The sequence below is a fragment of the Phoenix dactylifera genome, chromosome 7 (assembly GCF_051530095.1).
Source record: "Phoenix dactylifera cultivar Ajwa chromosome 7, Ajwa_hap1_PhDact_Kaust_v1.1, whole genome shotgun sequence".
Classification (NCBI taxonomy): Eukaryota; Viridiplantae; Streptophyta; class Magnoliopsida; order Arecales; family Arecaceae; genus Phoenix; species Phoenix dactylifera.
This window is the reverse complement of record NC_143196.1, coordinates 3791494-3813938: the sequence shown is the minus strand read 5'-3', so window position 1 is coordinate 3813938 and position 22445 is coordinate 3791494. Positions and strand designations below refer to the sequence as shown.

The window sequence follows — 22445 nt, the reverse complement described above, 5'->3', positions numbered from 1 at the left end:
GCATCTGTATATTTCTTCTGCTTAAACTTTTTCCCCTTTGGCTTACTGATCATGACTTCGATTTACATTTTTCTGACAGGACTTTCATTGACATATTGTGAATTAGATTTGATGAGTCTATGCATTTTAGGTGGCCAACCTTGAGATAAAATTAAACTTATTCTGTGTTCGTGACTTCATGATTTCATGACTAAGAGAGTTGAAATTCTCAGGTAAACAGGAAGCTCAAAGTGTATGTCTTCTATGTATAATGTGATCTATGTTGAAGAGAAGTATACTGGACTGAAGGATAGGTTGGACTGAAAAGCTTTACAGGGTATGCATGTTGTCTTGTTGTCAGCTTGTGTTTGTTCTTGGAAACATGGGTGTGACTGTGTTCTTTTTAATCTCCTTTTCGGATTCTAATGTGATTCTTGATTTATACACATTTAAATGTATAGAGGGCAACCTTACTCATTCTTTTTGAGGATGGTAAACCAACTAGTTTCATCAGTTTGAATCTGCTACTGGTGATTTTGAGCCATAGTTTGATGCTAGTTTGAATTGTCAAGTTTGAAATCAGAGCTTAGCAAACCTACTAGATTGGGTGATCAAGATTTCTGGTATTTTGTTATACCTTGATAGTTAGAATGATATTTCATCGGCATATAGGAAATGTTTAATCCATGTACATAACCAATTGGTGTCATGCGACATAGTCCTCCGTATGAAAACAAATGGTAGGTTCTTACTTGGAGAGTATGCCAGAGATGTCTCCCCTGCATGCAACTATTTCTAGAGCTCTCTCTCTAGGGAGTTCCCAGGAAAAAAGTTGTTATTCCATTATCTTCTGAAAGGATATCTGTAAAGATATTTACCTCTGTCCTGTGGCATGCTATTGTATTTGATTATATAAAATTTTATTCATTACTGCAAATACATGGTGGACTTATTGCTAATAGGATGCTTTTTCCCTGCCTGCTAGCTTTCTCTATTTATTGAAATGAAGTAACCTATTAGCTAATTGGCTAACCTATTAGCTTTCCCTGCCTGCTAGCTTTCCATTGGATAGTCTTACATGTTTCTTTGCAGTGCATATAACTTTCTGATATCTTTTGATTGTTCAGAAGTGCATGATGGTGTAGGAGGCAAACATGAATATAAGCATGGAAATTCGGAGCCTCCAATGTAATAACTTCTTCCATGTTTCCGAATAATATTGCTATCGATCTCGCAGCTTGTTAGGCATTGTTCCTGATAATACAATCATCCTAACGTACATCTAAAATAAGAAAATCTGCATGATTTCTTTTGAGCAAAGAAAATCTGCATCTTAGGGGCACTCTGATTATAACTTCCAAATTTTGTTTTTTTCCTTTCAAGACTTCTTGATGTGGCCTAAATCTAATCCAACCATTACAAATCGACATGCGGCAAGCATTTTAAAAAAAAATTAAATTAAAAAAAATAATTTTTTGGCGGGATCCAAACAAGGAAGGACACTAATTCAGAAAAGAGAGGAGCTCCCACATCTAGCACTCCAGGCTGAGCTCCCGTCCCGAGCACTTCAGGTCGAGCTTCAATGTCGAGTACTCCATGCCAAATTTCCATGCATTATCCAAGTCGAGCTCCTAAGCCGAACGAACACTCCAAGCTAAGCTCCTAGATCGAGCTTCCAGGCCAAGCACTCCAAGCCAAGCTCTCAAGCCGAGCATACCTAGGCTGAGCTTCCTAAGGCTAAGCTCTCAATGGTCGAGCCTCAGATGGTTAAGTCTTTAATGGCCGAGCTCCTAAAGGGAGCTCCCAAAGGCCGAGACTGAGCTCCCAGGCTGAGCACTTCAAGTCAGGCACTCAAGGCTCAGTGATCCAAGAAGATCACTCTACCCTAATGCTTTTTGTTATATTTTCTCTTGTTATCTCTCACTATTATTCCAAATCTCTATATAACTTGAGCATTGGAGGAGGTTCGACTGGAGCCACCTCAATGGCCTTTGTCTCCTCTTTGGATGCGGATCCATGACTCTCCATAATAGATTAGCACACTATCTTCCACCACTGTGGACCTAGCGGATCGATCTACGCCTTCCATGCCTCTATATCATCAGATCGCGGTCAGGGATTTGGACATCAACACTTACATACATATGTATGAATGGGTTTGCGTTATGAATGCATGTGTTTCATAGTTAATTTTATGCTTCTTTTTAAGTAATTAGTATCAACAGGTCTAGAATTATCAAGATACTGACATGAGATGTTGCTAAATCTCTTTCTGATTGTCCCCCCACACCATGTAATTAATGATATTTGTATCTCTGCATTTTTATTTTATTTTATTTTATTTTTGCTAGGGAAAAGAAGGAGGGAGGGGAATTAACCCCACCTACGTAGCAGCCCCCACTGGGCCCCCCTCCACCAGAGAATGTCTGATGCGGGCAGATAATACACTCATAGCCTTTCCGACCCGTGGGGAGCCCCATCAGTGCGGCAGCCCTTCCACGTGTGAGTACGTCACCCCAGCACCACCTCAGTATCGGCGGACTAAATGGCGACTCCACCGGGCAAATTAGGCGGAGGGCATCTGGTCTCCACATTTAATCGACGTCCGAACTTTTCTAACCTTAGCCCCGTTCCAACTGTACTACCACCTCGGTGGTACATTTTTATTTTATTCGAGCACTTCCTTCTAAAACACTCTTAGGTGGTTTACATGCCTCCAATCAATGGAATGCGTGCTACATCACTCCAAAAGGAGAGATACATAATTCAAAACTCTAATAATCCTATCAAGTCTTCAAACTAAATCACTGCAAGAAAACTAATCTAACTTGAACAAGGAAAACTGTGGTCTTACCTATAAAAACTTTACCCTTCCGTGTGCCCCACTAGAAGCTTTCAACCAAAGAAACTTCTCTAGAGCAAGTCCCTGACTCCTTAAATTGGAGCAGCCATCTTCCATCACGATCAACCAAAGATTTTTAATGCAACTTGGTTGAGCCCCCATCGACTTGTCAGTTCATAAGAGGGTAGGGCTGTGCCCACTTGCGGCCAGGACTGCCAAATTGCACAGTCCACTTCCCAACTTGGAACGTCAGACCCCAGCTGCCCAAGTTGCTGATGTGATGCAGGAGCAGAAGTCCGAGTCATTCTAAATGTGCGTCGAGATGGATAAATATCCAGAGAGTTGGAATTCTCTTGTCTAATCTCCTATACTCTGCATTCCAAGAATACACCCTTTTGCTAGCCAGTGAATGGTAAGGGAAGGATTCAAGACATTAGCAAATAGAAAATAAATAAGAGAAAGTAATGGTTAGCATTGATGAGAAGAGTTCAAAAGATGCCACCCATTCAAAAATACTATTTTAGCTTGTCACTATTTTTATTACTGCACCTCGTTTGGTACCATGCTGGTACTGTATCGATACAATATAGTGTGAAAAATTTTCGGTCGGTATGTCTTCCATACAGGATATTCATTCCGTCCGATTCAAACTGATATTGCGAACTATAATTCTAAGGTTTGAAAATGCAACCTAATTTGGATTAGAAAGACATTAAATATCTCGCTGCAAAGATAAATCTTAGTGATAAGTGGAAGGATAAATCTTTTAATCATATTACAAGTATTATTCTAAGGTCTGAATCATATGTAAACAGTATTTTATGATATGTGACAACGAAATATACAAGCAACGAAAACGCTGTCTGCTGTTCATACAAGACAGCTGATTGGATTAATTCGGAAGACCCTTTCTGCTGGGGGGTACACGGTTAGAAACCGTGTACCGCCGACATAACGGAACAGTATCCCGGGCTTCAAAAACCGCCTCTCTCTCTCTCTCTCTCTCTCTCTCTCTCTCCTCTCCAGAAGACCAATTGGAGAGCATCGGAGAACGGGTGACGGAATTTTTATTAAGACGAAAATACCCCCGAAGGGTAACAAATTCTCGTCTCATGGACACGGTGGCATTTCTCGAATTCTATCACTCCTGAGGGGCTTTTTGTTACTGCCCCTCCCTGTCGCCATGCGAGCCCCGATCTGTCTTAGTTCTTAGCTCTTAGCTCTCTCTCTCTCTCTCTCTCTCTCGCTCTCGCTCGCTGAGCTCTAGAGGGAGAAAGAGGAGAGAGAGAGGGGAAGAGAGAGATTTTTCTTCCCTTTTCGCTCTCGGATGCGAGCAAGGGAACAGAAAAGGGAAATTTCTGCGACAAAGGTGAGAGATTGATTGAGTTTCTTGTTTCTTCTGTGAAAAATGTCGCCTTTTTTGGTTATTTTTGTGCTGTTTGGGGTCTGAGAAGTTTTTCGCTATTTTTTTTGGATTTTTCTGGGTGTATGTGTTGGATTGATGGTTTCGGTAGGGCCTTTGGTTGGGTGGTGTGATATGTGTTGGGAATCGTTGGGGAGGGGGAGATGTGATGGGATCTTGCATGCATTGTGGGAATCGTTAGGAAACAGGAATCGGAGAGGAATGTTGGAATTTTGATGGATTGGAAGCATGGGGATGCACGAAGATATGGGATTAGATTGTGAAATTTTGTATGGGGAACCTGGAAACAACGGATTGGAGATTTTCTTTTCCATCTTGTTGGTGGGATCGAAGATTTTGGAGTTGGGAACCTACTATTTTTTTTCTATGAACTTCAATACTGAATGTGTAGGATGATGGAATTGGTTAAGGATCTGAGATTAATATATGGGTGTGGCAAGTATATGTTTTTCTTTTATGGATGAGATTTCACTAAAAAAATGATTTGCTTGACGAAACATTCTGTAGCTGCATGCAAATCATAGTTATATGCTTATTCCATTGAACCTGAAGCATGAAGATAAATTAGATTAAATAGGGTGTGTTTCTATCTTGATCCAGTCAGGATGTAGGAATGCAACATTTGATGAGCGGATTCTTTAGTGTTCTACCTATATGCTCTTACTTATGCAGCGAATTTTGGTTCTTGTCGATGCCTGTTCTTCTTGTTAAGCCTATGATGCATGACATGTATGAAAATTTTCGATCTGAACCATTATCGGATTATTTTCTGTAGGCCAAACTAAGAGTCATCAACAAACTAATTGCCCCCCTTTTTTGTTGTAAATGTGTTCAAGATTGATCAGTTAATAAATGGCAACTTTTTTTGCTCTTTCCTATTGTAACAGGGTGGAATGATGTTGGTCGTAAAGCAGTACCGCTGCACACACTCATCAACTTGTATATGTATGAAAGGTCATCTGAGTGAGGATGCAATTTTTCTTGTGTTTCAACACCTAAATTGGAACCCCAGATTGATTGCTGCAATGTCGTGTGTTTGCAAATGGTTTGATGAGGTTGCCAAGCGGGTTTTATGGAAGGAGTTTTGCCGAACAAGGGCTCCAAAGATGATGCTAGATTTGCAGTCCAGTGGAAGCCACAGTGTTGATGGAAACTGGAAAGCACTGGGGAAGCTTCTCATCTATTGTTCAGGTTGCAGCAAAGGGGGTCTGTTTAATACCATCCATATCCCAGGTCACTTTGTTTACAGGACTCGGTTTTCTAGGACTTCAGGGAAAAGTTTTCTTATTCCACAATGCAGAACAGATGTACTGTATGTATCAGACCCTTGCGAGCATCTTGATCAGGGAGAGGAGGGTGATGTGGGCTTTTTTCGTGGTGTCTTCAAGTCGTTTTCTTTTTCAAGAGTTAGGAAGATGCTGATTGACAGGCAGGCAAAGTTTCATCCCACAGAGGTGTGTCCATACTGTAAAGCAAAGTTGTGGAGCATGCTGCAAGCAAACATGATACCAAGAAGTGCTTCCTGCAGGTTGGGTGCTTATGATGATTGCATAGAGTATTATGTATGCCTCAATGGCCATATGCTTGGAATATCCACTCTCTTACCACTCTCAGACTCGGAGGAGGTGTCAGAGTTGGAGTGATGCTCAGAATTTGACGCAGGTGATCCTCCTGATCACTCTTTGTTTCCTCACCACCATTTAAATTTTGGGGACGTGAGTAGTCCACTGAAGCTCCTCATTTGATACATTGTAAAATATGTGAGATAAAATGTAGTTTTCATAGCCTCACTAATATGCATCTGATTCCATGTAGACCTAATTGTCCAGGTATCTATTCCAGGTATCTATTTGAGAATGTTACTAACTCAAAAAAAAAAAAAGAGTAAAAAATAAAAAAGATTGGTTTTAACAATGAACATTTGTAAATCTTGTGTTCATTTTTTTCTGCTGCTATTTAAATTTAAACAAATTGCAGTGATACCATGCACTATTGGGTTAATCTCTTCAAAACAACTTTCTTTGTTCTTATTATAACGATGAGTGCAATTTGCCAACATTATGGAAGTAATTGGAGCATATAGAATTTACCACCATCAAATGAAGGTTATCTGTCTATATGTTTGAAATTTCTTGGGTTGATTAATCTAAATATGTTATATGATATGATGAAACTGAATTAAGTATATGCAAAATATTCTCAAAAAATGTAACAATCCAAAAAAGAAAATCTGTGAAGAAAATATAAATTATGGTGTTCTATAAATTTTGAATTTGTATGACAGTTTTGTAAACTAATATTTAGCTTTGATGTTTTGGGGAACATTCTGATCTCTTTTTCTTCTACATTTCCTTTGACATGTTATTTTCTTTATTGAGCAGATTTTCAAGCATTGAAGATTAGGATACTTCCTTATTGCTGCATTACATTGTGGATCATGTTGGTTACTGTTCAAGAAAGATCTCGTAGAAAGGTGATGCAGGGATCTTAACAGGGTATGCAGATCGCATAGGAGTTTATCTTTTGGATCTGCAAGCACAGAGAAAGCTGTTCTTTAGTCTCTTATTCTATTTATTGCGTAAATGAAAGAATTTAGGTGATAGTCATAGCCCAATATCACTGTAATTGAATTATCATACTGTTTTCCATGTACCCATGTGTAAAAATATGCTTTGCATATGTAGTTTCGTGGCATTTTGTCATCCTTGGGATTAATTTTTTCTGTTTTCTGTCTAGAAGCGTGTGCAATTGTGCATTCTTCATTTTTCATCGCTATCTTTTGTTTCTGCTTCCTGTTTCATTTGTTAATCTCAAGGGTATCTGTATGTGATATACATGACTTCCAAATTTCAACTCAATATAAGATTCTTTCCTAGCTTTGCTATGCTTTATTGTTCAGCAGAGTATTGGTAAGCAAATTGCCTCCAAATAATACAGATAAGATATCATGTGAGGACGCTTCTTCTACCATTTAAGTGATTTATCATAAGCAGGGGCATGCGCGGGGAACTTTCCCTGTCGATCGAATCTTCTTGGCCTTCTCCTTTGCCTTATATTCATCCTTTCTTTTTTTTTCTTCTGCATCGGCTCTTGCTCTACCAGCGATTTGATCAATCTTTAATATCTCATTACGATATTCTTCTAATGCTCTTGCCTTTCTCGGTCCCGTTTCTCCCTGCAATTTCCGCAAATGTAGTTAGTTTCTGCTTTAAGCTTGTCAGCTAAGACGTCATACATATGCTATATTGCCAGTATCGTTCAAAGTGATTGAAAATTGCCACTTTCAGTGGTCTAACACACAGGATATGTGGCCCTGAACTTGATTGCAATGGCATAAAGTTTACTGGAAGAAATGCAGGACAACCTTCTAGGGAAATGCCTGCAACTGGAAAGTGTCTAGAGCTTGAGTTAAAGAACATTCTCGCAGTTTTATGTCGCTTATCTTTTTGGTAAGGTTTCTTTCACTTCTTAGGGAATTGCTCTTGTAAGATTCTTAGCTTTCTTGACTTAAAGAACATTCTAGTGGTTTTATGTCACTTATCTTTTTGGTAAGGATTCTTTCACTTTTGAGGGCCTATTTGGATATTTCTACATGATTGGGCTGAGAATCCTATAGAAATCTGGCCTGTTGGCCTATTTATCTTGCATTTTCTAAGAGCCTATCCAAATCCACAGCCCAAATACTAGCCTTTGGGTCGCAGGAAAAAAAAAGGACCTATGGAGGTCTTTTTTTTCTTCCCATAGGATTTGGGTTGGGTGGTATTTGGTTGATACAGGGCCATGTTTGAATAGATGGCCCAATCTACGAATCCTACAGGACTTTCGGCCCAATTCTGTTTTGTAGGAATATCCAAACATGCCCTTACGGAATTTCTTTTGTAATATTCGTAGCTTTCTCTGGAATGCATAGACCATGACTTATCTATAGTGTGAAAGCATGCTTTTATATGGGGCAAAGTCATCTTGGAAGTGTTTCTGTGAATGTGAGCATGAACAAGAATCAAGGAACATACTTGGATGAAAAAGGAAAATCATCTTGAATTTGTGAGTGGCCTTCTAGAGAAGTTGGCTTACTCTAGCCAAGCAAGAGGGGTTTATAGTGTAAGAGAGTTTTGGTAGGAAAGCAGATTAGAGCTTTCATTAATTTTGGCAAACTATTTTTTTGTATGAGGAGATGCTTAAATAATGATATATTGGTTGAAGAGCACTAGAGAAAAAGTTCTGGCCGTCGTTTGGATTTATATAATGCCCTGGACATGTGGGCCAAAGGCGACGATAGTTCATGTAAAATTTAGTTGATACTGGGATGTTGTCTGCTTTGGCGTAGGAGTCAACAAATAGTGTTTAACAGATGTATTTTTTTTCAGTGCATTGACCTATAAGGATCATCTACTAAAGATCATTTCTCAATTTGGACTCAATCTACCCTTATAGTAAGAGCAAGTTATTTGAAAAACTGGAGCTTTGTCCATTGTATCTTCCACAGATTATTTTCTTGTCTCCCTTGAAGTGTTTTAGGAATCTTGTGTTGTGGTTGACTTGCTACACAGCTGCTTATCATGGTCCATGGTTCACTGATTGTAGGCAGCCGACATTTCTTCGAGTGTTATGAAAACTTAACCAAGATTATGGTGCAATGGTGCATCAAGGTGTCAGAACCATTATGGTCCAAATCAAGGTCGGCGGAACCGTTTCGAACCGTCCGGTTCGGGGTGTTCCGAGCTGTACCGACAGCGGACCGAGATAGTTCCGGCAAAGAAACCAAGACACCGTCGCCGGAGGAGAAAGACAAGAAAAAAGAGAGCGAGCGGGAGAGGGAAGGAGAGGGAGAGGGAGGGAGGCCGGCGTAGGGCCGGCAGAATGAAACAGGGTCCACCTGCACCAACGCCGGCCTCTGCCACCTGCACCAACGTCGGCCTCTGCCACCCTCTACCGGCCTCGGTACAGGCCCGGTACGGCACAGTATGGGCCAGTACCGACTCGTGCCGCCGGACAACCGATACAGTTTCCGGTGCTGGCACAACAGACCTTGGTCCAAATAAATATATAATTGGGTTGACCGTGGCCATATCTATGGAGGGAAAACAAGAGGCAAAATATAATTATTGCATCATATATTCTAGGCCAGTCAAGTTAAACCTCTTTTCGGTCCAAGCGGCGTTTGGCTTTCGCCTTCGTCTCATTCTCCCAGTCCAGAATGGTGGCGTTCATCTTTTCATACCTGAAATTAGGCATACTGCAGAAATTCATTTTCTGGAGCCTGGAGCAAGATGCAATGACATCAAAGCATTTTATGTTATGTTGTATAATTATTAAAAACACATCATAGCTACCGCTTTTTTATCTTAGCCATCTTTGCTTTCTCCCAGGCATCTGCTTTTGTTTCCGCTGTATAGGAGTTTGCTGTCTTCTCACCCCCATCTCCTTTTCCAGGAAATGAAACTCTAGGTTTTATCATGGATGGTTCTTGTTGCCCTCTTTGATCTTGTCCACGTCCAAAATTTTTGCTACCTGTGTCATTTAGATACTTGTCGGAGAAAGTAGGTGTTTTCTTGATTGTAGGAGTGGGGTGCCTTTCTTTTTCTGCCACTCTGTGATTAGCAGCAGAATCTTCCAGGTCTAACGTTCCTGACTTTCTCATAGAACGGCCACCTGAAACTGGGTGGGTTGTTACTTGTTAAACATTCATTTTAGAGATAAAAATTAATTGCTTTTTCTGCTTTGCTTTGCATTTATCATGAGAAAGTTGATGCTACATGCAACTATTTTAACTACTAATGTAGTTGAGTTGGTAACTGACTGATAACTACATTGACTCAGCCTTGTTTTAGTGAATTTTGCAAGGTGGACAAAAAAGATAAAATGTACCTGGGGATTTGCCATCTTTTGCCTCTTCACCACTAAGCCATCTAGAAGTTTTGCTGCTATCAGTTGGCTTATTCAAGCTTTCTTCCCTTCTGCTTTTGGTCTTGGTTAAAGTGCTTCCCGATTCTTCAACAGACTTGTTCTGATTTAGCAAACTTTCTTCTTCCTGTAGCGTGATAGCGTATGCAGCTGCTGCAATGGCAGTCTCAAACTCACCATTGCTTGCATCATCTACCTTGCTCATTTGGCTAGAGAATTGCCCCTGGAACCAGTTTTGTGTCTTCTTTCTTTCTGCATAAGCAAAATTTTTGTTTCCTTGTATACTTCTTCTAGAGCATGACCGCAATTGCATTGTTGTATATATTGAATTTACAAGTTTTGAGGACTTGCATGGCATTGAAAAAGAAAATGCAAACATTTTTTGCAATCAGGATAATTTAAAAGATGATGCAGTTTCTCTTCTTGTTTAGAACTAATCGTGTGGTTGATGGGAAAATATACTTGTAATTAGGTTAAGAAAAGCAAATAAATATCTAAAACTTACATGTAAACTACAGTGGGCAAACCAAGTGGTGAGAAAATGCCTACGAGATGGTTACATGGGTTATGTATAGATGGGCATGGTCATCCTGAAGAAAAGATTAGTTACTGTTTGAAAGAAGATTGATATTTGTAGCTGGCTTGAAAGATCAATCACATTAATTACTTTTTCTTATTTTTGAAAATAATAAAATTTAGCTTATATTACCATAAGTATAGGCTTTTTGCAATTCCTTATTTGAGTGAGATAGGTGAAAAGAACAATCAGATATCAATACCTTCCCTGATGGAAACTTTCTTCTGCAGAGGTAGCCTGCCTTCTCTTGTATTGTGGCGATCGTCCTCAGTTTCCTCTCCTAAACCGAAAATCGTACCCTAACAAGAAATTAAAGTCTGAATCGGGAGATGAATTAATAAAAGGAAGGCCATGGCAAGAAAAAGGACATGCAGATTGATTTGTTGCATGAGCAATTGAAGCAGCAACTTGTGTTGCCATTTTTTGGAGTACTTCTATAAGATGTCTGATATATTTTTGATAATACATATGAATATCATGAGAGAGAAACCATGCTAGTTTTAACTGAAATAAAACTAGTATGCTACCTCTAATGATTTTAATATAAGTATATTAATGTAGGTTTTGAAAATATAGGTACCTTTTGTAGATTGAATGCTGATATATAGCAAAGGACAAAACTATTAGCTATAATTGTAACCATAACCATTAGTTCCAACCATTTGGGGCCATTTTTACCAATTCCAGTTCACCGAGCGTCTCTCAACCTTTATTATCATGAAGAAATGATTCATGCAACAATAAGAAAAGAAATCAATTTCATAATTCAGGACAAATATTGTGCCTTTTGATGTTTGAGGTCACAGAGACACTCTGACTCTTCAAATTAAAAAAAAAAAAGTGGGTGAAAGAAATGTCCTAGAAATATATGTATTATATAAAACCAGTATGGTACCTCTAATGGTATTAGTATGTATTGCATAAGTATATTATGCTAGGTTTTGAAATACATGTACTTTTGGTGGATTGAAGGCTAATATGTAGCACGGGACAAAACCATTAACTATAATTGTAACCATAACCATCAAGCCTTCTCCCAATTATTTGGGGCCATTTTTACCGATTCTGGTTCACCGAGCATTTTCTTTCAACCTTTAATATTACGAAGAAAAAATTCATTCAATAAAGTGAGAAAAAGAGGAACGGCCTAGAAATAAAGTGTACTTGCTTTATATTGCGGTTGTTGGAAAATACCTTAATGGTTTGAACACATTGTCCATTCTGGTGATCTAACACGGTTTACGTTTGGAGCCCTCAGGAGTTTGATGGGTTCGAGGAGGAAGAGATCCATGGGGGCTTTATTGAAGGCCAAGCTTGGAAACAAAGTCAGGATAGGTGTACCATATTATTTAACAGAGGTGATGAACAAGGAAAAACTAAGGTGAACAAGCAAGGCGAGGTATTCTTGCCATGCAAGTGCTGATATGTATCTGTAAAGCTGGTGGATGAAGGTAGGCATCCCTCTTTTGCATTGTGCCTGGGTTTCAGATGCTTCTTTATGCTGTTGTCTTTTGCCTTGGCTGAAAAGATAGCTTTAAGACTGAAGAAAGATGCCCCTTTTACCTTGTCTCATCTGTCGTCTTTTTGTGCTCCCTTGTTACAAACCTGCCTCAAAAACAGATAAAAGTATGTTGTCTGTAGATTATAAAAAGAAGCAGCAGGCATTTTAATTGTTTAGTGAAAGAATTTTATCTGTAAAGAGGCATTTTTGGGATTATGATTGATAGGAAACAAATGAAGTACTGAGAAAATATCAAAATTAATCAAATGTGACTCTGGAAGCTGAAGCAATGTTGATTTTCAGATACTTAAAGTGGAAAATGGAAATGCTTGTTTTGACTGGTTTTCAGATACGAATATCTGCACTTTTTTTTTTTTCTGTCTTATACTTTCTTTTCTAAGGCACTCTCAGGTTGTTCTATGCCTTGATGGATCCAAGTCTATGTTATTTAGGATTCTAGTATGATGATTTGCAGGGAACTAGGTTGTGCATTACTCTTTTCAACTCATGATTGTTACTATTTGAGTTCCAAAATTCCAACCAATATTCCATTTTTTTGTTTTGTTTCAATCTAACTAAATATAAATATAAATTTATATTTATTTCAAATGTGATTGGATTTCTTTTTTTCAAAATTAGCCATTCATTTTCCGTATTGTACTTCTTTCACATTGCAATTTGTCAGCGATTATCATGATATGAATCATTTTAGTTTTGGAAATTATGAAACCTTAGCGAGTTAGCTTACTAAAACCATGTGCTAAATTGGACCTTAATAAAAACTTGAAAACAAATTGAAATCCGATTATCATTAGAGCTTGGAGGTTCTACGAGTGAGAGAGAATAATGAAGAAGGGAAAAATACATAATTATTGTGAGACTCCTCCTAATGACATGGCCCAGAAGACTCAAAATTAGTGTTATCTAGTAGGATATTAGACTTATTTGAAGACTGACCAATCACCCAAGAGTTTTCATTCATATAGAATCATAGATAGATCAATGATAGGGCAACTTCGGAAAAGAATGATTCATTTGTTCTTTCACTAATTTCTGGCTAATTTCTTGAATTCAAGGAAGGTATTGCAAGTTAGTGTTATCATAATGCTAAGTGAGTGCAAGTTGAATAATAGAAGTGGGATCCTTCCTAACTTGTTGCATCTAAATTTCACCTACAAATTCAAAATCAAAAGGCATTAACTTGATCCACCTGTTTGCAAAGAAAATGAAAGAAAAGAAACATAATCATCAAGAAATAAAAAAAAGAAACTAAAGGAAAGAATAAAAAAAAACGAGTATCTTTCTATATAATTGGTCGAAGCAACAAAATTACAAGAAAAGTTGCTGACAAAATGGTTAAAATATGATAAGCTTTATAGAGCCACGTGTATATATTTTACTTGCTCCCAACAGCGAAGAAGGAAAATTTTAGATTTGTTAGAAAACAATTTCTCTAGATATTCACCTTAATTTTTTTTCATGTACTCTTTTTATTATCAAACAACAATCATCACTAGCAAACTTTATTTCTTTCGCCTTCATAGCAACGAAAACAAAGCCTAAAAGTTTGACATCACTAATCTATGTACGATAAAAAATAATCATATGAGACATCAACCATTTATGATGTACATCTAAGGACTAGCCTTGAATGAAAAATTTTATCTAAATCTCGTTCATGAAATGCAATGGTTCAAACCATTTTAAATCTAGTGTCAATTGGTGCATCTCTGTTGACCCCCTAATAGATTTTGATGAATACAAAACACTAGAGTAAAATTCCATTATATCTTAACAATTTAATTGAGAAATTCATGTGTCTTATTAAGAATATTGTTAAGAAATGTCTAGGCAAGTTCCCATAATTTTTATGAATTTATTGAAGAATATTTTGAGTTAAAGAAAACAGATCAGGGACAGCCGAGACGTCTCCGGATAGTTTCAGAGACGTCTCTGGCACAAACAGGAAGAACCGGCACACTTGGAGACGTCCCCGACACCTGCCGAGTCGTCCCCGCGTTAGTGGAGTCGACTCTCTCAGTAGCGGAGTCGACTCTCTCAGTGGCGGCAGAAAGGCAGTTTTCAAAAGATATGCGCGAGACGTCCCCACAGTAAGCCGAGTCGTCCCCGCAAGTAAAAAGGAGACTTCCCGAGTCGTCCCCAAGATAGCGGAGACGGCTCTCTCAGGGTTTTCCAGAGAATGGTTTTTTGGGTGATAAGGAAGCGGAGTCGACCCTGAGACAGCGGAGTCGTCCCCATGCATAAAGTGTAGACAACCCGAGACGTCCCCTGAAGGAGTGGAGTCGACTCTCTCAGGAAGTACCAGAGGACATGTTCTTCGGAGATAAAGAAGAGGAGTCGTCCCCAGATCAGCGGAGTCGTCCCCATTCAAAAAGTGCAAACAAGCCGAGACGTCCCCTGAAAGTGCCGAGTCGACCCCAGACAACGGAAAAAGTAAAATCTTGTAGCCGAGACGTCTCCCGTTGAAGCGGAGACGTCCCCGGAGTGACTGGGACGCGACTGACAGCTTTTCAGGTTTGGTTTGAATTTCAAATCCTTTTTACTTTGTCTCTAACGGCTATATTTGCTTTTTTGGGCTATAAAAGGGACCTCTTAAGTGCTTCTCAACAACTCTTCACCAACCCAAAGCTAGATCATTCAAGAGAGAAGTAAGAAAGAAAAGTTCAAGGGAGTGAGTGCATTCAAGTGAAGAAATCAAGTGTTTTCAAGCTTCCCAAGTGATTTCAAGCTCAATCACTCTCATGCGCTTGGGATTCAAAGCTCACACTCAATCCTACGCGCTCCACATCGGAAGAATCAATATCTCCCACGCTTCCAACGGCAAAAGGATTCTTCCGGGTTCTATTGTTCATAATTGCAATATTTGCTTTTTAGAGCTTTTCCTTTCTTTTGTAAACTCTTTCGTTGTGGTGCTTGTTCCAGTCAAGGGACTTGGAACAAGGGAAAGGCGTCCCAAGCCTAAGTGAAATTGGGGGTTTTAGGGTTTGTTGTGAGCCCGGTGTAAAACAACGAGTTGGGTAGTGAACTCGCAAAACTACCGTACTGTAATCTTGGATTATAGTGAAAATTCCCAAAGGTGATTTGGGGAGTGGATGTAGGAGCAGTGGAAGCTCCGAACCACTATAAAATATTGTGTTTGCGATTGACCTTTCTTATTCCTCCTTCTTTACTTTAGTGCATATATTCGTGTGTTTTATTTTTAATTAGTCAAAAGCTTTTAAAACACCCAATTCACCCCCCTCTTGGGTGACCATCTCTGGGCAACAAGTGGTATCAGAGCGGGTGCTCTGTGTATTTCTTGAAAGACCTAACCGTCTTAGCCAAAGATCTAGATGGCAACACCCTTTAACAATGTTCCTGCCGAGGGGCAAGCAACCAATAGACCTCCACTCTTCAATGGGACAAATTATACCTATTGGAAGACTAGAATGAGAATCTTCATTCAAGCACAAGACTATGCCTTGTGGAGGGTTATAGTCAAGGGACCACAAGAACCATCACACATGGTTAATGGCATTCGAGTTCCCAAACCTGAGGAGGATTGGGATGAGAATGATGATAGGATAGCTCAACTTAATTCTAGAGCCATGAACTCATTATTTTGTTCTCTAGATGTAAATGAGTTCAATAGAGTCTCCACATGTACTTCCGCTAAGGAAATATGGGATAGGCTTGAAGTTACCCACGAGGGTACAAATCAAGTCAAAGAGTCTAAAGTGAACATTCTAGTTCACAAGTATGAGTTGTTTAAGATGGAACCCAATGAAACCATCACATGCATGTTTACTCGCTTTACCGATATAATTAATGGTCTAAAGAGTTTGGGTAAATCTTATACTAACCCAGAACTTGTGAGTAAAATTCTCAGGTCTTTGCCGAAAGCATGGGAAGCAAAGGTCACGGCGATCGTAGAAGCCAAAGACCTCAATACTTTGGGATTAGAACAACTACTGGGCTCATTGATGACGCATGAGCTCACAATGAAGCAACATGAAGAAGAGTTGCCGAAGAAAAGGACAATCGCACTCAAGGCTACCTCAAGTGTGTGTGAAGAAGAGAGTAGTGAGAGTGAAGAAGAAAGCCAAGATGAGGACTTGGGTTTGATAGTAAGGAAGTTTAAGAAATTCATGAGAAGAAAGAAACCTTTCCCAAGAAAGAAATTTGGAGGGAGAAATGATTGGGAAAAAGAAAAGGAAAAAGAAAGAGATCCAATCATATGCTATGATTGCAAGAGACCGGGACATGTTCGTTCCAAATGCCCTCAACAAAAGAAGTATTTTGGAAAGGAGAAGAAGAAGGCATTGAAGGCAACATGGGATGATAGTGACACATCATCCTCCGAGGAAGAGAAGAAAGAGACCGCCAATTTGTGCTTCATGGCGTTCGAAGACGACGAGGTATGTCAAAACCCAACTATAAATTTTACTTTAGAAGAATTATATGAAGCTTTTCAAGAACTTATGGGTGATTGTAGTATGTTAGGAGCAAAGAATAAAGAGTTAAAAGCCTCCAATCAAAAACTAAAGGAAGATTTTGAAAACCTATTAATTGAAAAGGAGAGCGTTAAAAATATTAACACTACTAACCTAGAAATCAAAAATTCAAAACTTAGCATTGAAAATGAAAAGGCAAAAACACTAATTAAGGAATTAAATCTAAAAGTAAAATCCCTACTTGATAATAATACCTCACTTGCACAAAATGTTGAATCCCTTAAAAAAGATAAGGAAGAACTAGTTAAAGAAAATTTGAATCTTAAGAATGAGGTACATAAGTACAAACCAATTGTTGAAAAATTCACACAAAGCTCTGAAAAATTAAATCTTATTCTTTCAAATCAAAGAGCTGTTTTCAATAAAGCCGGATTAGGATATAAAACTAACACACAACAAAAATACCTAAAGAATTTCTTTGTAAAAGCAAAAAATGTAAAAACTGAAAAACCTACATGCTTTCATTGTGGGAAGAATGGACATAAAGCCTACTCTTGTATTCAAAGAAAGATCCAAACTAACAAGAGTACATTTATGAAAGCTAAAAACATAACTAAAGTATGGGTGCCTAAGGGAACCAACCACACTAACCACGAAGGACCCAAGAAAACTTGGGTACCTAAGAGCTTCACATGATCATTTTGCAGGTATGCCTTGCAGCCGGAAACAAAAAGAGAATGTGGTATCTTGATAGTGGTTGCTCAAGGCATATGACCGGTGACAAGAGTCTCTTCGTCACCTTGGAATCAAAAGAAGGAGGAGTAGTTACATTCGGAGACAATGCTAAAGGTCAAATCATTGGTGTTGGTAAAATCTCCATATCACCCTCCTCATTTATTGATAATGTATTGTTAGTCAATGGACTAAAACATAATTTATTAAGTATAAGTCAATTTTGTGACAAGGGATTTAAAGTATCATTTGAATCATCACTATGCATAATTAGTAGTCCAATTGATAATGAGATCATACTCATAGGACATAGGCATGGAAATGTTTACATGGTAGATCTTGATGATCTCACCATGAAGGATGGCCAATGTCTTGTAGCCATGAATCCCAAAGTCAATGAGACTAGTTGGTTATGGCATCGTAGGTTAGGGCATGCTAGCATGGATTTAATCTCAAAATTAATTACAAAGGATCTAGTCAAAGGACTACCAAAAATAGACTTTGAAAAGAATAAAATTTGTGCTGCATGTCAATTAGGAAAACAAACAAGAAGTTCTTTCAAGTCTAAGAACATAGTCTCAACATCAAAACTCTTAGAACTAATTCACATGGATTTGTTTGGACCCACTAGAACTGCTAGTCTAGGGGGTAAGAAATTTGGTCTTGTAATTGTTGATAATTTTTCACGTTTTACATGGGTTTCATTTCTTGCACACAAAGATGAGTCCTTTCCCGCTTTTATCAAGTTTCATAATAGGGTTTCAAATGAACTCAATCTTAAACTAAAAGCAATTAGGAGTGATCATGGTACCGAGTTTGAAAATCAGTATTTTGAAAAATTTTGTGAAGAAAATGGTATCAATCACAACTTCTCGGCACCTAGGACACCCCAACAAAATGGGGTGGTAGAAAGGAAGAATCGCACACTAGCAGATATGGCTCGTACCATATTGTGCGAATCGGATCTACCAAAGTATTTTTGGGCTGAAGCAATAAATACTTCATGTTATATCTTAAATCGTGCTTTAGTTAGATCCATCTTAAAGAAAACACCTTATGAGTTGATAAAAAGTAAGAAACCTAATATAAGTTATTTTCATGTTTTCGGTTGTTGATGCTTTATTTTGAACAATGGAAAGGACAATCTAAGTAAATTTAGTGCTAAATCAGATGAGGGGATCTTCTTAGGTTATTCCTCATCTAGTAGAGCATACAGGGTCTTCAACAAGAGAACTCTCGTTGTTGAAGAATCAATTCATGTTGTTTTTGATGAAACTAATGGAAATTCTTCTAGAAAAGAAGAAGATGGTGATGTAGGTATACTTGAAGACCAAATGAAGGAACTCTCCACTCAAGACAAACAACATGAGGATGATATCAAAGAAGATACAAATCAGCGAGATGAAGAAGATCAACCTCCTTCAAGAAATCAAGATCTTCCCAAAGAATGGAGGTATGCACATGGTCATCCAAAGGATCTAATCCTTGGTGATCCTTCACAAGGTATAAGAACTAGATCCTCTTTAAGAAATACTAGTAATTATCTTGCTTTCGTTTCACAAATAGAGCCTAAATCACTAGAAGAAGCTGAAAAAGATGATAATTGGATGAATGCTATGCAAGAGGAATTAAACCAATTCGAAAGAAATAAAGTTTGGACTCTAATGAAAAGACCCCCTAATGTTTCAATCATAGGCACCAAGTGGGTGTATAGAAATAAACTAGATGAAGATGGAATAGTAATAAGAAACAAAGCTAGGCTAGTGGCCAAAGGATATAATCAGGAGGAAGGAATAGATTTTGATGAAACTTTTGCTCCTGTTGCTAGGTTAGAGGCTATTAGACTGCTTTTAGCATATGCATGCTTCATGGATTTTAAACTCTATCAAATGGATGTAAAAAGTGCATTCTTAAATGGCTATATAATGGAGGAAGTTTATGTAGGACAACCTCCAGGTTTTGACAATCACTTACATCCAGATTATGTGTATAAATTGCATAAAGCATTGTATGGACTTAAACAAGCTCCTAGGGCATGGTATTAAAGATTAAGCAATTTCCTAATTGAGAACAAATTTAAGAGAGGAAATGTAGACAAAACCCTCTTTATTAAAAGAAAAGGAAATGACTTATTGCTTGTACAAATTTATGTGGATGATATAATTTTTGGTGCTACTAATGACAGTCTTTGTCAAGAGTTTGCCAAGCTTATGCAGGGAGAATTTGAAATGAGCATGATGGGTGAGCTCAACTTCTTCCTTGGGCTACAAATAAAACAATCAGAGGAGGGCATCTTCATCAGTCAGTCCAAATACATCAAGGAAATGTTAGAAAAATTCAAGATGAAGGATGCAAAGGAAATCAGCACACCCATGGGCTCAAGTTGCAAGCTTGACAAAGATGAAAAAGGTAAAAGTATAGACTGCAAATTGTATAGAGGTATGATAGGCTCTCTACTTTACCTTACTGCTAGTAGACCAGATATATTATTCAGTGTTTGTATGTGTGCTAGATACCAAGCATGTCCTAAGGAATCACACTTGCAAGCTGTTAAGAGAATTTTTAGATATCTAGTAGGGACATCTAATGTAGGCTTATGGTATTCTAAACAATCTGACATAAATTTAATTGCTTATTCCGATGCTGATTTTGCTGGGTGCAAACTCGACAGAAAAAGCACAAGTGGCACATGTCAATTCTTGGGTGCCAATTTGGTTTCTTGGTTTAGCAAGAAACAAAATTCAGTTGCCTTGTCCACAGCTGAGGCTGAGTACATTGCAGCTGGAAGCTGTTGTGCCCAAGTTCTTTGGATTAAGCAACAACTTGAAGATTTCGGTATCAAAATGGATAATATACCAATTAAATGTGATAATACAAGTGCAATTAATTTAACAAAAAATCCTATCCAACACTCTAAGTCAAAGCATATAGAGATTAGGCATCACTTTATTAGGGATCATGTGCTGAAAAATGATGTGATGATTGAATATGTATGTACTGAAAATCAATTGGCTGATATCTTTACAAAGCCCCTTTGTAAAGAAAGATTCAACTTCTTAAGGAATGCTTTGAGCTTGTATGATCCTAGCAAATGAATTGAACTTGTATTGCATTGTTTTGCTGCGCAAACTAGTAATCAACCTCAAGGTAAACATAAGTGAAAACATGAATTCATGTAAGCTAAATGACGAACTGTTTGACTTTCCGGAGGATGGTTACCCTCCCTTGGACTCTTCATGGAGATATTTTCAGAGCCTATTTCATAGGTATTCGAAATTTGGTCAAACATTCCTCATTTCAATATTAATAATTCAAAAATTATTATCAAATTATTATAAGATGTATCATTAAGGGGGAGGATCACAAACAAATTCACTCTAAGTTTATCAAAAGAGATCATGTTGATTAGGGTGATTAAACAAAAATTGGGAGAAGATAGAATTTAGTCTGAAATTTTTCAGTGCCGGAGACGTCTCTGGCAAATCGCAGAGACGTCCCCCCAGGGGAGACGTCTCGCCTTAGTCGTGGAGACGTCTCGGGGACCGAATGAGGGCTTTTAAAATAGGTCGAAATAGCTCGAGCCGACCCGAGCTTTCTCCTTCATCCCCGACCAAAACGAAAAACCCTAGCCTCCATTTGCTCTCCACCTCAAACCCTAGCCTCCGTTTGCTCTCCATCATAAATCCTAGCATCCATGGCACCAAAGAAGGCTAGGACGACCCGTGGAAGGCGACCTAGGGCAGCGGCCGACGGTGAGGAACGGCGGGAAGAACCCTCCGCGCCGTCTCCTCCGGTTGCTCCGCCAACCACGACTATTTCCTGTGCAAATCGCACAGTCACGACCGGAAGGTACATAGATTTCTCATTTTTAGATCATGAGGGGTTCTCTATTGGAGAGAGACTCCGAGCCCAAGGGTGGGAGCACTTTTGTACCCTCAATACCTCGACCTACCCCGGCCTAGTTAGAGAACTTTTTAGCAATATGGCCTTAGGGGACATAGGGTACACTGCATATGTCCGAGGGACATTAGTAGAAGTCAATGAAGATGTCCTATCCACTGTCTTACAAATTCCTAAGGACGGTGAGGCTCCAACCTCACATCCCCAAAGGGAATCAGCCCTAAATCTACTTTTAGGAAGAGAGGACTGCGGCCCTCTTGATGTTGTCAATTCCCAGGACCTAAATGCAGAGATGAGACTTCTTTTAAGTATTGTCAACCGGGTCCTATTTCCCAAAACCGGTCGCTTCGATTTTGTTTCGGAGCGAGATTTAGTTATAATGCACCATATCCTACTAGGGATACCCCTAAACCTCCCTAGACTTATGCTAAACTACATTGCCCTATGTCATAGGTATTCTAGGTTTAGTTTACCCTATGGCATGATCTTTACCTTAATCTTTAAACACTTCAAGGTTCCCATTCCAACAAATGAACCTGCAAAGCCCTTGAGAAACACCGACTATTACAATGAGGGCACAATGAGAAGAATGGAATTTCATAAGATAGATGGATCGTGGGTCAAGGTACCAAAGAGAAAAACCCAAATCCTAGAGCCTGAGATCCCACATCATGAGTCTGACCATCACTCTCCTCCACCTAGCCACATGGATATCCCTGATATTCCCTCCAGCTCAGCTGGACCTTCCACATCCATGCCACCACCTCCTCCAGTTAGTAGGCCCTCCCTTCTGTCAGAGGATCAGATGCGCACCTTAGCATCTGCCATTTGCCAGCAGATGAGGGAGGAGATGAGATCCATGATCTCCACAGAGTTGGCCTCCATCAGAGCTTCACATGAAGGGCTTCTACAAGAGATGAAGGATATTAGAAGTCAAATTGAAGCTACAACACAAGAAATAATTGGTGTGGGTGCCACCCAAACCATCAGATCATTAGAGCTCAAGGACAGCTTGAAGAGCATTTCCAAGAGTCTTAAAGAGCTAACAAAACCAGATGGCAATGTGAGCACCTTAGTTGCCCAACTCAGAGGAAGAATTGAAATGGCAACTATAGAGTTTGAGGCACTTGTGG

At 38.9% G+C, this 22445-nt stretch overlaps 2 protein-coding genes across 3 annotated transcripts; one reads left to right on the top strand and one right to left on the bottom strand.

Moving 5' to 3' along the window:
- The first annotated feature begins 3873 nt into the window (after nt 1-3873).
- LOC103709265 (EID1-like F-box protein 2) lies at nt 3874-6946 on the top strand. The gene is made up of 3 exons (XM_008794533.6): nt 3874-4190; nt 5132-5906; nt 6626-6946. The coding sequence occupies exons 1-2, from the start codon at nt 4149-4151 to the stop codon at nt 5885-5887; spliced, it is 798 nt and encodes a 265-aa protein (XP_008792755.3). The 5' UTR covers nt 3874-4148; the 3' UTR covers nt 5888-5906; nt 6626-6946.
- A 177-nt stretch (nt 6947-7123) lies between these two features.
- LOC103709267 (uncharacterized) lies at nt 7124-12058 on the bottom strand. 2 transcript variants are annotated; one of them, XM_089924196.1, is made up of 6 exons: nt 11920-12058; nt 10928-11024; nt 10113-10400; nt 9578-9902; nt 9384-9465; nt 7124-7419 (listed from the first exon to the last, which is right to left on the bottom strand). In XM_089924196.1, exons 3-6 carry the CDS (start codon nt 10351-10353, stop codon nt 7228-7230), a joined length of 840 nt encoding a protein of 279 aa, XP_089780322.1. In that variant the 5' UTR covers nt 10354-10400; nt 10928-11024; nt 11920-12058; the 3' UTR covers nt 7124-7227. The 2 variants fall into 2 exon arrangements, with proteins under 2 accessions (XP_089780322.1, XP_089780321.1); XM_089924195.1 differs by lacking the exons at nt 10928-11024; nt 11920-12058 and having other exon boundaries at nt 10113-10542.
- Between the last annotated feature and the right edge of the window lie 10387 nt (nt 12059-22445).